We start from the raw sequence: 13,753 nt of genomic DNA, 5'->3' as shown, positions 1-13,753 counted from the left end.
AGTGAGACCAAAGTAGTGCAGGGACTACTTTAAAGTCGAACAGATATAAAATGGTACTCATTGGAAATCATGGGGTCAATCAAGTGTGAAAGGGGCCTTAGCCCTTCACTAGGAAAGGAAAGAGAGAGAAAGCGGAATTTTAAAAATGAACAACCAGAGGTGCTCTTTGACCTTTTTTCAATTTAAAACACTGCATTTGTTAACATCACAAATTCCCATTTGCAAAAGTATGCTTAAGACAATTTTCTTTCCTTACTGAAAATAGCAGAAAGTACAACTGGTCATCCTGAGAGGCTTTAGAATTATTCATTGCGGTTACTGATGGAATCTAGTTCTGCTTCTTCTAACAAAGATTTGTTAGAGGCAATTTTAACTTTCGTAATTGCCATCAGTCAAGTTGGATGTCAATGCAAGACTCTTCTACTCTGTCTGAAATTGACAGTTTCTCCAAATACTCTGCCATGTGGTACGATCAGAGATAGGTTTTGTATGCTGCCTGTGTATTGTTCCAAGGTGTTCTTCATCAGACTACTATATAATTGAAGTTTTGTTTTGGGCCACATCAGTGGCCTTATCAGTTAATAAAGTACACTGAATACCAACTTCTGCAGTTAGAGGACAATGTTGTGTTTCTTTATTTTTACATCCAAACAATGGTAAAGTACCACTTTTTTTGTTCTTGGTTTGGACATTTATATTGACCATTATGCCTCTTGATACTCTAAATCTTTTTTTGGGTCTTCCAAACAGGTTAGGCGTTGACGTTCTGACAGCATTGGCAACCATGAACATATTCTCGGTAGAATTAGGACATGCGTTTGTCAGTGATGAAGAATTCAGAGAATGCCATGGAGAGTGATCATCAGCAAGGAAAGAGGACTTATCCTGAACTTTAGCAGTATGAATTGTGCTTTCTTCTGCACAATGCCCCTCTGTAGTATAATCATCATCATCATCATCTAGATCGTCACTACTTTCACTTTTAATAGTAACATTGAGGTCATTTGTAAGGCAAGATTTATCCATAACTTCGGCAGCATGTACGGTGCTCATTTGGGCACAATGCTTCTTTGGATTATCATCATCTGGATCACCACTATTTTCACTTTTAATAATGACATTGAGAATGTGATCATTGGCAGGGGAAAATGTATTCAGAACTTTGGCAGCGTGAAATGTGCTTGCTTCTGCACAATGTCTGTTTGGAAGATCATCATCTGGATCATCACTAATTTCACGTTTAATTGTAACATTGAGAGTGTGATCATTGGCAAAGGAAAAAGATTTATCCAGAACTTTAGCAGTGTGAAATGTGCTTACTTCTGCACAATGTCTCTTTGCAGCAACATCATCCAAATCATCAATAATTTCACTATTATTATAAACAATGAAAAACATGTTTGGGATAGCATCTTTCTTCAATAAAATTTTACTGCCAACCTGGTGGTACATATCTGAAGAAAAATGTTTGGAACACATTCGATAAGAATCATTTTGCTTCCCTTCTATGATTTTTGAAACCGCTTTATCTAGGTCATTCTCCTCAAACTGTCCAGTATTCCTAAGCCATATTCTTATACGTTCTTTGTCCCTGGGAAAAACATGAAACTTCAAATTAGGTTCCTTTCTTCTCCAATGTGAATGACATGTTGCCACTATACATGAAGGCATATTGATCTATTTGTGGATTCTATTGGCCAGATAGTGTTATCTTGTAATATCCCCTTTAGTTATGTTTCTTCTGCTTTAAGTTGTGCAAGAAAAGGCAATGTGTAGTAAAATAAAAAAAATTTAAAAAATTGATCCTTGTAGAAACGGATGACACATATGATAATTTACTTGATATGCTGCTTGAATATGATGCCAAGTATTCTTTGGTCACTTTTTGTGGTCACTACATTTTCTTCAGCATACTGAACTAAAAGATTTTCAAGTGCGGTAGTTTTTTTTTCTCCCCAAAAAACTGTTCAAGAAATAACAACGTAATTAGAAACGTATAAAAATGCACAGATTTGGGAAATTAGAAGCTGCATGATTAAAGCAATTGGATACCCACCTTGAGATCCACTTGGGGAAAAGTAGCGTCATGCGTGCGCTTAAAAGCCTCTTTTGTGGGACATGGTCACCGCAATGTATCAGGAAGTAGCCCTCTTCCTTCTTGTAGTCTTTGGTTCATTGACCTGAATATGAAAGGCAACATTTTTAATTAAACAAAAACAATATCAACTTTAGGGGGGAAGACATGTCACATAAAAGAACTTGGTATTTATTTTGTGCCAAACAGCACCTGTAACATACTGCATTCATCTTGCCATCAATTCTGACCAAATTTCCTGTGCCTTTGTAGCTCACACATCCCCAAAACATCAGCGACCCACCTCTGTGTTTCACAGTAGGAATGTACCTTTCATCATAGGCCTTGCTGACTCCTCTCCAAATGTAGTGTTTATGGTTGTGGCCAAAAAGCTCAAATTTTGGTCCCATCATTCCAAATAACTTTGTGCCAGAAGGTTTGAGGTTTGTCTCTGTGCTGTTTGGCGTATTGCAAGCAGGATACTTTGTGGCATTTGCATAGTAAGGCTGCATTCACATGTCAGCGTATGGATCGCGGGCAGAACCGCCGCCATTCCGCCCGCGATCCGGAGATCGTTGCAAATCGCGGGACGCCTGTGCGTTGCCCGTGATTTGCAATAGCACCCCAAACGCTGAGCGATGTTGCCGCGATTTCCGCCTGCCGAATCGCTGTAACATCGCGCAAAAAAAAAAAAATTGCGGGACGCATTACGCCCAAAAAAGTACAAGAGCTTCTTTGGAGCGTATTGGGTCCCGCGATATTTTTTTGCGCAATGTTACCGCGATTCGGCAGGCGGAAATTGCGGCAACATCGCTCAGCGTTTGGGGTGCTATTGCAAATCACGGGCAACGCACAGGCGTCCTGCGATTTGCAACGATCTCTGGAGCGTGGGCGGAATCTCTGCGATTCTGCCCGCGATCCATACGCTGACATGTGAAGGCTTTCTTCTGGCGACTCGACCATGCAGCCCATCCCCTTATTGTGCATCTTGAATACAGCCACACCACATGTTTTCAGAGAGCCCTGTATTTCACCTGAAATTATTTGTGGGTTTGTCTTTGCATCCCGAACAATTGGAAATATTAGTTGGCTTACCCGACCGTGGTTTGGTTTCAATAGAACTCCTAATTTTACACTTCTTGATTAGAGTTTGAACACTGCTGATTGGCAGTCTCAGTTCCTTGGATATCTTTTTATATGCCTTTCCTGTTTTATACAGTTCAACTACCTTTTCCCGCAGATCCTTTGACAATTATTTTGCTTTCCCCATGACTCAGAATCCAGAAACGTCAGTGCAGCACTGGGTGAAAAATGCAAGGGTCTGTCAGGAGTCCAGAAACTCATTGACCTTTTATACACACACACACACACACACACACACACTAATTACAAGAAAACAGATCACAGGTGAGGATGGTTACCTTTAATAGCCATTCAAACCCCTTTGTGTCAACTTGTGTCCATGTTAGCAGGCCAAAATCACCAGGGTATGTAAACTTTTGAGTCAGGGAAGCTATATAAATAAGACTATATATACATACATACATACACACACACACACACACACACACACACGCTTAAAAAAACAGCAGATAATCACTACTATAAAATGGGTTTGTGCGTGTGAATATATAAATATACATACACACACAGTGGGTAAAATAAGTATTAAACACGTCACCATTTTTCTAGGTAAATGTATTTCTAAAGGCACTATTGACATACAATTTCCACGCTGACCCATGCAATCCATACATACGAAGAAACCAAAAAACAAAAGAGTTTAGAAATTAGGTTATGTGTAATAAAATGGAATGACAGCGGGGAAAAGTATTAAAACACGCCAACAAATTTTAGATTTCATACAAAATTCTTTGTTGGTAATAACCGCTTAAAGATGCCTCCTGTATAGGGAAACTAGTTGCATGCATTACTCAGGTTCATTCCAGAAATCTTGAGCACCTGGGCGTGGCCAGTCTATGGTGAAATGATGTTCTTTACACTCCTGGAATATGGCCCCAACAGTGCTCACTGGAACATTTAGAAGTTTAGAAATCCTTCTGTAACCAATGCCATCAGTATGTTTTGCAACAATAAGGTTGCGATGGTCTCGAGAGAGTTTTTTGCTTTTACCCATCATGAGAGGTTTGTGTTGTGTTGGTAATGAGACACCTTTTTATAGGCCATCAGTTGAGACTGAACCAGCTAATATTAATTTGCACTGACAAGGGGCAGGATTGCTTTGTAATTACTGATAGATTTTAGCTGGTGTCTTGGCTTTTCATGCCTTTTTGCACCTCTCTTTCTTCATGTGTTCAATACTTTATCCCTTTGACATTCAATTTTATTACACATAAATTTCTGAACTTATTTGTTTTGGTTTCTTTGTATGTATGGATTGCGTGGGTTGTTACAGACATGTAGTAAAAATTTCATGTCAATAGATCCTTTAGAAATCTATTTACCTTGAAATATGGCAACATGTTCAATACGTGTGTGTGTGTGTGTGTGTATTTATTCTCACACACACACACACACACACACACGTTTACAGTAGTGATTATCTGCTGTTTTTGTACGATAGAAGGGCTTATTTTAGTTTTCTAACCTCTTCTTGACAGGTGATATAAAAAGCATGCTGCTGCTTCTAAATGTCTTAGTGACAACAGTTGCATTTAACTTATATCCAGCTACCTGTCTATCACAAGGGAGTCTGATTCAGCTCCCACCCTCTCCAAGTTTTTTTTTTTGATTAGTCTAAAACAGCATTTCCCAATTGGTGTTCCGCGGAACCCTAACAAAATTGGAGTTCCGCGTCATTTTGCCACATCAAAGATGGCCGCCGCTACCTGCTTTTTCCGGAAGGTCGGAAAAAGCAGAGATCGCGCAACCACGATCTCATAAGATGGGCGGGACAATTCTGGACTGGGGGCGGGACCAGCACTGAGGCAGCTGCCTGAATGAATTTTTCACAGCAACCAGGAGGCAATTGGCTGCTAGGAGGTGGTCCTAGCAACCAATCACCAGCTTGCTAATATGAAAGGTTAACCCGGCAGCTCCCTCGTTCCATCCAGTGCTGCTGTGTCTCTGCCTTCAGTTCAGGATTGTCCCATCTCTTTCTCCTCACTCTGTGTAAGGTTCCAGGAGAGTGCATGGAGGAAAGGACATGGCTGTGAACTTGTGAAGGATGGGAAGCAGGGTCATGTAAAGGGGGCAGTGGTGTGGGGGGAGGGGGGGGTGTGTGAAGGGGACACTTGTGTGGGGGGGATGTAACAGGAGAAAGTGCTGGTGGGGGGGTGTTGTAACGGGAGAAAGTGCTGTGGGGGGGGGGTGTGAGAGGAGACGTGAAGGGGACACTGTTGTGGGGGGGATGTGAAGGTGTCAATGCGCTGGGGGAGATGTGAAGGGGGAGTGCTGTGGGGGGGGGGGCGATGTAAGGGGGAATTCTGTGGGGGGGGTGTAAAGGGGACACTGTTGGGGGGCAGGGGATGTGAAGGGAGACAGTGCTGTAAGGGGGGGGGGAGGTGAAGGGGCAGTGCTGTGTTACATAGTTACATCTATGTAACACAGTTACATAGTAGGTGAGGTTGAATAAAGACAATAGTCCATCCAGTTCAACCTGTGTGTGTGTGTGTGTGTGTGTGTATGGGATTGGAAGGGGCAGTGCGAAGGGGACAGTGCTCTGGGGGGGATGTGAAGGGGGCAGTGCTGTGTGTGTGTGTGTGTGTTTGGAAGGGGCAGTGCTGTGGCTGTGGGATGTATAGGGGGCAGTGCTGTGGGGGGGGGGGTGTAAAGGGAGACAGTGCTGTGGGGGGGATGTGAAGGGAGACAGTGCTGTGGGGGAGGGGGGATGTGAAGGGAGACAGTGCTGTGTGTGTGGGGGGGGGGGGGGATTGGAAGGGGCAGTGCTGTGAAGGGGGCTGTGCTGTGAAGGGGGCTGTGGGGGGGGGGGGGGATGTGAAGGGGACACGTGTGTGTGTGTGTGGGGGGGGGGGTGTAACGGGAGAAAGTGCTGTGGGGGCGGGGGGGATGTGAGGGAAGATGTGAAGGGGACACTGTTGTGGGGGGGGGATGTGAAGGTGTCAGTGTGCTGGGGGTAGATGTGAAGGGGGAGTGCTGTGGGGGGGGGGCGATTTGAAGGGGGAGTGCTGTGGGGGGGGGGGATGTGAAGGGGGCACTGTTGTGGGGCGGGGGATGTGAAGGGCGACAGTGCTGTGGGGGGGGGGGTGAAGGGGGCAGTGCTGTGTGTGTGTATGGGATTGGAAGGGGCAGTGCGAAGAGGACAGTGCTGTGAGTTTGTGGGGGGGGGGGGGGGTCTGAGAGATGTGAAGGGACAGTGCTGTGTGTGTGGGTTCGGAAGGGGCAGTGCTGTGGGCGTGGGATGTATAGGGGCAGTGCTGTGGGGGGGGGGGGGAAGGGGCAGTGCTGTGGGGGGGTGTAAAGGGGGCAGTGCTGTGGAGGGGGTGTAAAGGGGGCAGTGCTGTCGGGGGGGATGTGAAGGGGACACTGTTGTGGGGGGGGGGGGGGATGTGTAGGGAGACAGTGCTGTGTGTGTGTGGGGGGGGGGGGAATGTGAAGGGGACAGTGCTGTGTGTGTGGTTATTGGAAGGGGCAGTGCTGTGGGGGGGGGGGGTGTGAAGAGGACAGTGCAGTGCGTGGGGGGGGGGGATGTGGAGGGAGACAGTGCTGTGTGTGTGGGGGGGGGGGGTGTGAAGAGGACAGTGCTCTGCGTGGGGGGGGGGGGGGGGGAGGATGTGGAGGGAGACAGTGCAGGGGGGGGGGGGAGAGAGATGTTTAGGGGGCAGTGCGGTGTGTGTGGTGGATGTGAAGGGGACAGTGCTCTGGGGGGAATGTGCAGGTGGCAGTGCTGTGAAGGGGGCTGTGAAGGGGCAGTGCTTACCAGGTATAAAAAGAATTTGCCAGCAAAAGAGAGCATTACACTGTGCTCATTGAAAGGTTTGGCTGCGCTACTCTACAGCACACATTTTTTTGTTGGGGTTTCAAATTTTTGCTATACCACGTCAGGGTTCCACGGGAAATATTAATTGGGAAACACTGGTAAAAAAATCGAGCAACGAATCGATTATGAAAATAATAATTTGTTGCAGCCCTAGTAATGTTACTCACCATGAGGGTGTTTGAGAGGATTATCATCAGCTATGTGCTCCACAGCCTCTCGGGTGAATCAGTCACGGTGATGTTTCAGGGAAGTGCGTCTTTTTCTTCTGAATGTCTTGGGATTGCAGGCCTGTGTAAGCAAAGAAAATTTTTGGAATGGCAAAAATGGCACTCTTTGGGGAAGAGAAAAGTTGCATGAGAGAGGCGATATTATGCCTCATCCAAATATATCCTGAACTCACCTTATATTCCTTTTAGATTATACTCCCCCCCCCCCCCCAATAACAGCAAAGAAAAGCTGACTGAATTTTAAATTGATACCCAACCTATCATGCTTCAAAATTGCACACGCTGGTAGAATGGCGACAAACGTTGGTACATTACCAAACTCCATTGGTAACGGTTTAAAAAATGTCTACAAGTTACAGGTTTAGAGTTACAGAGGAGTCTAGGACTAGAATTATTGCTCTCGCTCTAACGGAAAGACCTCAGATCTCACATCTACCCTTAAAGCGGAGTTCCACCCAAAAGTGAAACTTCTGCGCTTTTGTTTCCCCCCCCCCCCTCCGGTGCCACATTTGGCACCTTTCAAGGTGGAACAGGTACCTGCTTCGCGCATGCGCAGTAGGGACCCGCCCGTGAAGCCGCAAGGCTTCACTGCCAAGTTCCCAGACCGGTGTTCCGTGAAAAAACCATACCCGTGAGAAAACCATACCCTCGTCACTTCCGGTGCACCTATGGAGGGTATGGATTTATCACAGTAGTGTGTGTAACGTTACACTTGCCGCCGTTACATTAAAACAGCTCCTCTGCAACATGGGTCATCTCCGCTCCTATCCCTGTCACTTCCCTGATCTCGGCTAATAAATATAAAAGCGGATCACGGAGCCAACATCTTATTTCATACACCCGCCGCTGCTTTTATATTTAGTAGCCGACATCTGGGAAGTGACAGGGATAGGAGCGGAGATGACCCATGTTGCAGCCGAACTGTTTTAAAGTAACCGCCGCAAGTATAACATTACACACACTACCGTGATAATTTCATACCCTCCGAGCATGCGCACTTGTCCACTTCTCTGCTGTTCAATGATGTATCCGGGGCTCTGAGCATGCGCACTGCTACGCTGCTCAGCTGTTTCTGACAGGAAGTGACGAGGGTATGGAATTCTAACGAGGTATGGTTTTCTAACGTTACACCGGCAATGGCGGCCGGAGCACCCGACAGCCGATGGAAACATCAGCTGCGGTGCTGACATCGCTGGACTCCAGGACAGGTAAGTGATCTAATATTAACCACTTAAGCCCCGGAGGATTTTCCTGCTAAACGACCAGGGGGTATTTTGCGATTTGGCACTGCGTGACTTTAACGGACAATTGCGCGGTCGTGCAACGCTGTACCTAAACAAATTTGACGTCCTTTTTTTCCCCACAAACAGAGCTTTCTTTTGGTGGTATTTGATCACCCGTGCGATTTTTACTTTTTGCGCTATAAACAAAAAAAGGAGCGTACATTTTGCAAAAATAATATTTTTCACATTTTTTTATATGAAATTCCCCCCAAAAAAAAATGTAAAAATCAAAATTTTTTAACATTTTCGGCCAATTTGTTTTATGCTACCTATGTTTGGTAAAAAAAAAAAAAAAAACGCAAAAAGCGTATTTTGATTGGTTTGCGCAAAAGTTATCGCGTTTACTAACAAAGGGAAAGATTTTTGTTGTTTTTTTTTTAACGTGTAATGGCGGCGATCTGCGATTTTTTTTGCGGTACTGCGACATTGCGGCGGACAGATCGGACCCTTGACTGACATTTTTGACACTTTTGGGGTTACCAGTGACATTTCTACAGTAATCAGTGCTATACATATGCACGGTTACTGTAAAAATACACTGGTAGTGAAGGGGTTAACTTTATTTGGGAGGGAGGGGGCTGTGTGTATCCCTAGGGGCGTGCTTTCTACTGTGATTGGCTGTGGCTTGAGCTGTAAGGACACTGATCAACGGATCTACATACTAGATCCGTGTGATCAGTGTCTTTACAGCGAGGAGAATGACAGGTGGCTTGTTTACACAAGCTGCCTGACATTCTCCCTCTCCCCCGCCGATCGCCGAGTGACCGGCAGACATCGGGTCCGCTGGTCACACGCGCGGGGGGGGTCCGTGACCGCGCGGGCTCGCTCCCCAGAGCCTCACAGGCGAGCGACGTAGACCTACGTCACTCTGCCTGTGAGGGGCTGACTGCCGCAGTAAATATACTGTGAGCAGTCGGCAAGCGGTTAAAAGTCAGCAGCTACAGTATGTGTAGCTGCTGAGTTTTAATTTTTGGAGGGGGAGGCAAAACTCAGCTTTAAAAAAAAAAAAAAATTTAGATAATTTTTTATCTGCAAGAAAAAAAGATGGGTCCTTTAATGCCGTTGGGAGAAAGAGAAGTATGACGTCACTCTGGTCCTCCAAGGCCATAGAGTTGAGTGGGGGCCATCTTGCCCTCACTCGACTTCCTGCCTAGGACTCCATCGGACCGGTGTTCCGTGAGAATAACCTACCCCGTGAGAAATGCCTACCCTCGTCACTTCCGGTGCACCTAACTCATTGAACAGCTGAGGGCCTAACAAGTGCGCATGCTCGGAGGGTATGGATTTATCACAGTAGTGTGTGTAACGTTACACTTGCGGCGGTTACATTAAAACAGCTGGGCTGCAATATGAGTCATCTCCGCTCCTTCCCTGATGTCGGCTACTAAATGTAAAAGCGGATCACGGAGCCGAGATCTTCGTGATTTAGATTTCATACAGGGAGTGCAGAATTATTAGGCAAATGAGTATTTTTGAGGATTCATTTTATTATTGAACAACCATGTTCTCAATGAACGCAAAAAACTCATTAATATCAAAGCTGACTATTTTTGGAAGTAGTTTTTAGTTTGTTTTTAGTTTTAGCTATTTTAGGGGGATATCTGTGTGTGCAGGTGACTATTACTGTGCATAATTATTAGGCAACTTAACAAAAATCAAATATACAGTATACCCATTTCAATTATTTATTTTTACCAGTGAAACCAATATAACATCTCAACATTCACAAATATACATTTCTGACATTCAAAAACAAATCAGTGACCAATATAGCCACCATTCTTTGCAAGGACACTCAAAAGCCTGCCATCCATGATTTCTGTCAGTGTTTTGATCTGTTCACCATCAACATTGCGTGCAGCAGCAACCACAGCCTCCCAGACACTGTTCAGAGAGGTGTACTCTTTTCCCTCCTTGTATATCTCACATTTGATGATGGACCACAGGTTCTCAATGGGGTTCAGATCAGGTGAACAAGGAGGCCATGTCATTAGCTTTTCTTCTTTTATACCCTTTCTTGCCAGCCACGCTGTGGAGTACTTGGACGCGTGTGATGGAGCATTGTCCTGCATGAAAATCATGTTTTTCTTGAAGGATGCAGACTTCTTCCTGTACCACTGCTTGAAGAAGGTGTCTTCCAGAAACTGGCAGTAGGACTGGGAGTTGAGCTTGACTCCATCCTCAACCCGAAAAGGCCCCACAAGCTCATCTTTGATGATACCAGCCCAAACCAGTACTCCACCTCCACCTTACTGGCGTCTGAGTCGGACTGGAGCTCTCTGCCCTTTACCAATCCAGCCACGGGCCCATCCATCTGGCCCATCAAGACTCACTCTCATTTCATCAATCCATAAAACCTTTGAAAAATCAGTCTTGAGATATTTCTTGGCCCAGTCTTGACGTTTCAGCTTGTGTGTCTTGTTCAGTGGTGGTCGTCTTTCAGCCTTTCTTACCTTGGCCATGTCTCTGAGTATTGCACACCTTGTGCTTTTGGGCACTCCAGTGATGTTGCAGCTCTGAAATATGGCCAAACTGGTGGCAAGTGGCATCTTGGCAGCTGCACGCTTGACTTTTCTCAGTTCATGGGCTGTTATTTTGCGCCTTGGTTTTTCCACACGCTTCTTGCGACCCTGTTGACTATTTTGAATGAAATGCTTGATTGTTCGATGATCACGCTTCAGAAGCTTTGCAATTTTAAGAGTGCTGCATCCCTCTGCAAGATATCTCACTATTTTTGACTTTTCTGAGCCTGTCAAGTCCTTCTTTTGACCCATTTTGCCCAAGGAAAGGAAGTTGCCTAATAATTATGCACGCCTGATATAGGGTGTTGATGTCATTAGACCACACCCCTTCTCATTACAGAGATGCACATCACCTAATATGCTTAATTGGTAGTAGGCTTTCGAGCCTATACAGCTTGGAGTAAGACAACATGCATAAAGAGGATGATGTGGTCAAAATACTCATTTGCCTAATAATTCTGCACTCCCTGTACACCCGCCGCCGCTTTTACATTTACTAGCCGAGATCAGGGAAGTGCCAGGGATAGGAGCGGAGATGACTCATGTTGCAGCCCAGCTGTTTTAATGTAACCGCTGCAAGTGTAACATTACACACACTACCGTGATAAAACCATACCCTCCAAGCATGCGCACTTGTCAGGCCCTCAGGCTGTGAGCATGCGCACTGCTACGCTGCTCAGCTGATCTTGACAGGAAGTGACATGGGTATGCATTTCTCACGGGTAGGTTTTTCTAACGTTACACCGGATCTGTTTCCTAGCTACTGACGGCACCAGTAAGTGGGGAAAACCGGTAAGCGGTAGGGGGTACCTCTCCCGCCGACAATAAAAGTGATCCTGCTGCGAATCCGCTGCTGGGACCATCTTTTTTATGCTAAAGTGGACCGCCTGCCGTTTAAAAAAAAATAAAATACCGGGGTTATGGCAGCAGCGATCTGCTGCCATAAGTCGGTATTTAACGTCAAAGTAACAATGTAAAAATGCGGCAAGCGGTGCCACCCTGGTGGGGTAGATCACCACACTAACATCACTTAGGTCCAATTCACACCGGTGCGTTTTAGCGCAGCTGTAAAACGCAGATAAATGGAAGGACATCTGAAAAACAATTTCCAATTTTTCCTATTAACACCATGACGTTACATTGTGGTAAAACGCATGTCAGCAGACATTAAATCGCAGCCAGAACGGATGGAAGTGTACATGCATTTTAGCGCATGTCTGTGTGAATCGGCCCTTTGTATGGTGACCAGCCCACTAGGGTGAACAGGAAAAAAAAAAAAAAACCTTTAAGTGTACCCAGCTTTATTTACACTGGGTAACAAACAATCCCCTCTGATCACTGGAATACCCTTTTTACTTACCTAAACCTCCACTCCTCCTGGGTTATCCTATGGCTGGGCCCTCCTGATGCACTCTCATAGCAGCAGTGTGAGGACTATGTGGCCTCCTATTACTATGGCTCCTCATATTGGAGATCGAGGCCAGCTCTGCTGTACCCCACCCCCACAGCATAGAACACAGTGTACCCCACCCCCACAGCACAGAACACAGGCAGGAGAAAGGAGGAGGGGGTGGGGTGACACCATGGGGCGCTTGGTGTCACAGCTGCAAAAGCTAACGGCATAGGAATAGATAAACGGACTTGCAGGGACCTACTGAGGAGGTATTGGGACGTCTTTGCCGTTTCCAGCATGCACAGGGTGAGGAAAGGGGGGATTCCTCCACAAAGAGAGACACACAGCAACAACAATACAGCTTCTGTGCATGTCTGCTCTCCGCAAGGAAATGTCACACGCTGCTGACACCCACAATCTCATTCCATGGACATTCCACAGCACACTGTATATATACACCGCTCACCTCCACATACAAGGACAGCGGCTCTCCCACCGGCAACCTGGACCCCACCATCACATCTCCCACGTGACCGCAGTACAGCCACGCCTACAGGAGTCAACGAAAGGCTCCTCTCCATAGCCCCACCCACCTAGCATAGCGTGTGTTGTAACCACGCCCATTCAATCAGTGAGCTGTGCGGGGTGACAGGAAAGATGGCGGCGCCCTTGGTGAGAGTGATGAGGAGACCGGTGTCAGGGAGGATGATCAGTACGGCGGGTAATCAGAGATTTGCTCTACGGACTGTTCGGGCAGTGGATTACATAGCAGGGTGGAGCTGTAGTCCGCATTATATGTGTGATTATAGGATTCATAGTATAGACCTGTGCATAGTAGTATATGAACAGACTAGGGATAGCGATAGGAGCTTACTTCACACCCAGTGCTGTATCTTGGCCTAGGCCAGGGACATGCAAACTGTGGCACTCCAGCTGTTGCAAAACTACATGTCCCATCATGCCTCTGCCTCTGGGTGTCATGCTTGTGGCTTTCAGAATCTTGCTATGCCTCATGGGACTTGTAGTTCTGCAACAACTGGAGGGCCACAGTTTGCCTATCCCTGGCCTAGGCCAGCACTTGGCAGGGTGGGGGCAGCAAAAAAGCTGCTCCCCCGCAGGGAAAAAAACAGCCTCCTCCCAGCTCTCACACGAAAAGAGTCCCCGCCGGTTTGCGCTACTTTTTTTAGTAAAGTGACAGTCTTATGGGGCGAATTGGGCCAGAGGGCAGGGTCCAAGAGGCAAATCAGTCTCTGGCACCCCCATAAAGCGGTCACACTGCTACCTGCCGGTATGA

At 46.3% G+C, this 13,753-nt stretch overlaps 2 protein-coding genes and 1 long non-coding RNA gene across 3 annotated transcripts in view; 1 reads left to right on the top strand and 2 right to left on the bottom strand.

Annotated features, from left to right (window-relative positions):
* Positions 1–420: 420 nt before the first annotated feature.
* On the bottom strand, positions 421–1,840 carry LOC309567057 (uncharacterized protein). Its single transcript, XM_082272380.1, has one exon. It carries the CDS (start codon positions 1,669–1,671, stop codon positions 532–534), a length of 1,140 nt encoding a protein of 379 aa, XP_082128506.1. The 5' UTR covers positions 1,672–1,840; the 3' UTR covers positions 421–531.
* A 231-nt stretch (positions 1,841–2,071) lies between these two features.
* Positions 2,072–13,008, bottom strand: LOC309566780. Its single transcript, XR_014225898.1, has 3 exons — positions 12,926–13,008; positions 7,202–7,322; positions 2,072–2,180 (listed from the first exon to the last, which is right to left on the bottom strand). It is a non-coding gene; the product is annotated as an uncharacterized lncRNA (long non-coding RNA).
* A 99-nt stretch (positions 13,009–13,107) lies between these two features.
* Positions 13,108–13,753, top strand: part of MRPL38 (mitochondrial ribosomal protein L38) — a 70,290-nt gene continuing 69,644 nt past the window's right edge. Inside the window, exon 1 of the mRNA XM_082271383.1 lies at positions 13,108–13,180. Coding sequence (XP_082127509.1) covers positions 13,117–13,180 — 64 coding nt within the window. The 5' untranslated portion in view covers positions 13,108–13,116. The remainder of the gene's footprint in view (positions 13,181–13,753) is intronic.

Source organism: Pelophylax lessonae (assembly GCF_965119305.1).
Source record: "Pelophylax lessonae genome assembly, chromosome: 11".
NCBI lineage: Eukaryota > Metazoa > Chordata > Amphibia > Anura > Ranidae > Pelophylax > Pelophylax lessonae.
The sequence above is the reverse complement of the archived record's forward strand: the minus strand, read 5'-3'. Positions and strand labels throughout refer to the sequence as shown.

Coding starts and splice junctions, on each gene's coding strand:
- LOC309567057 (XM_082272380.1), bottom strand. CDS start 1,671: ATGCCTTCATGTATAGTGGCAACATGTCATTCACATTGGAGAAGAAAG.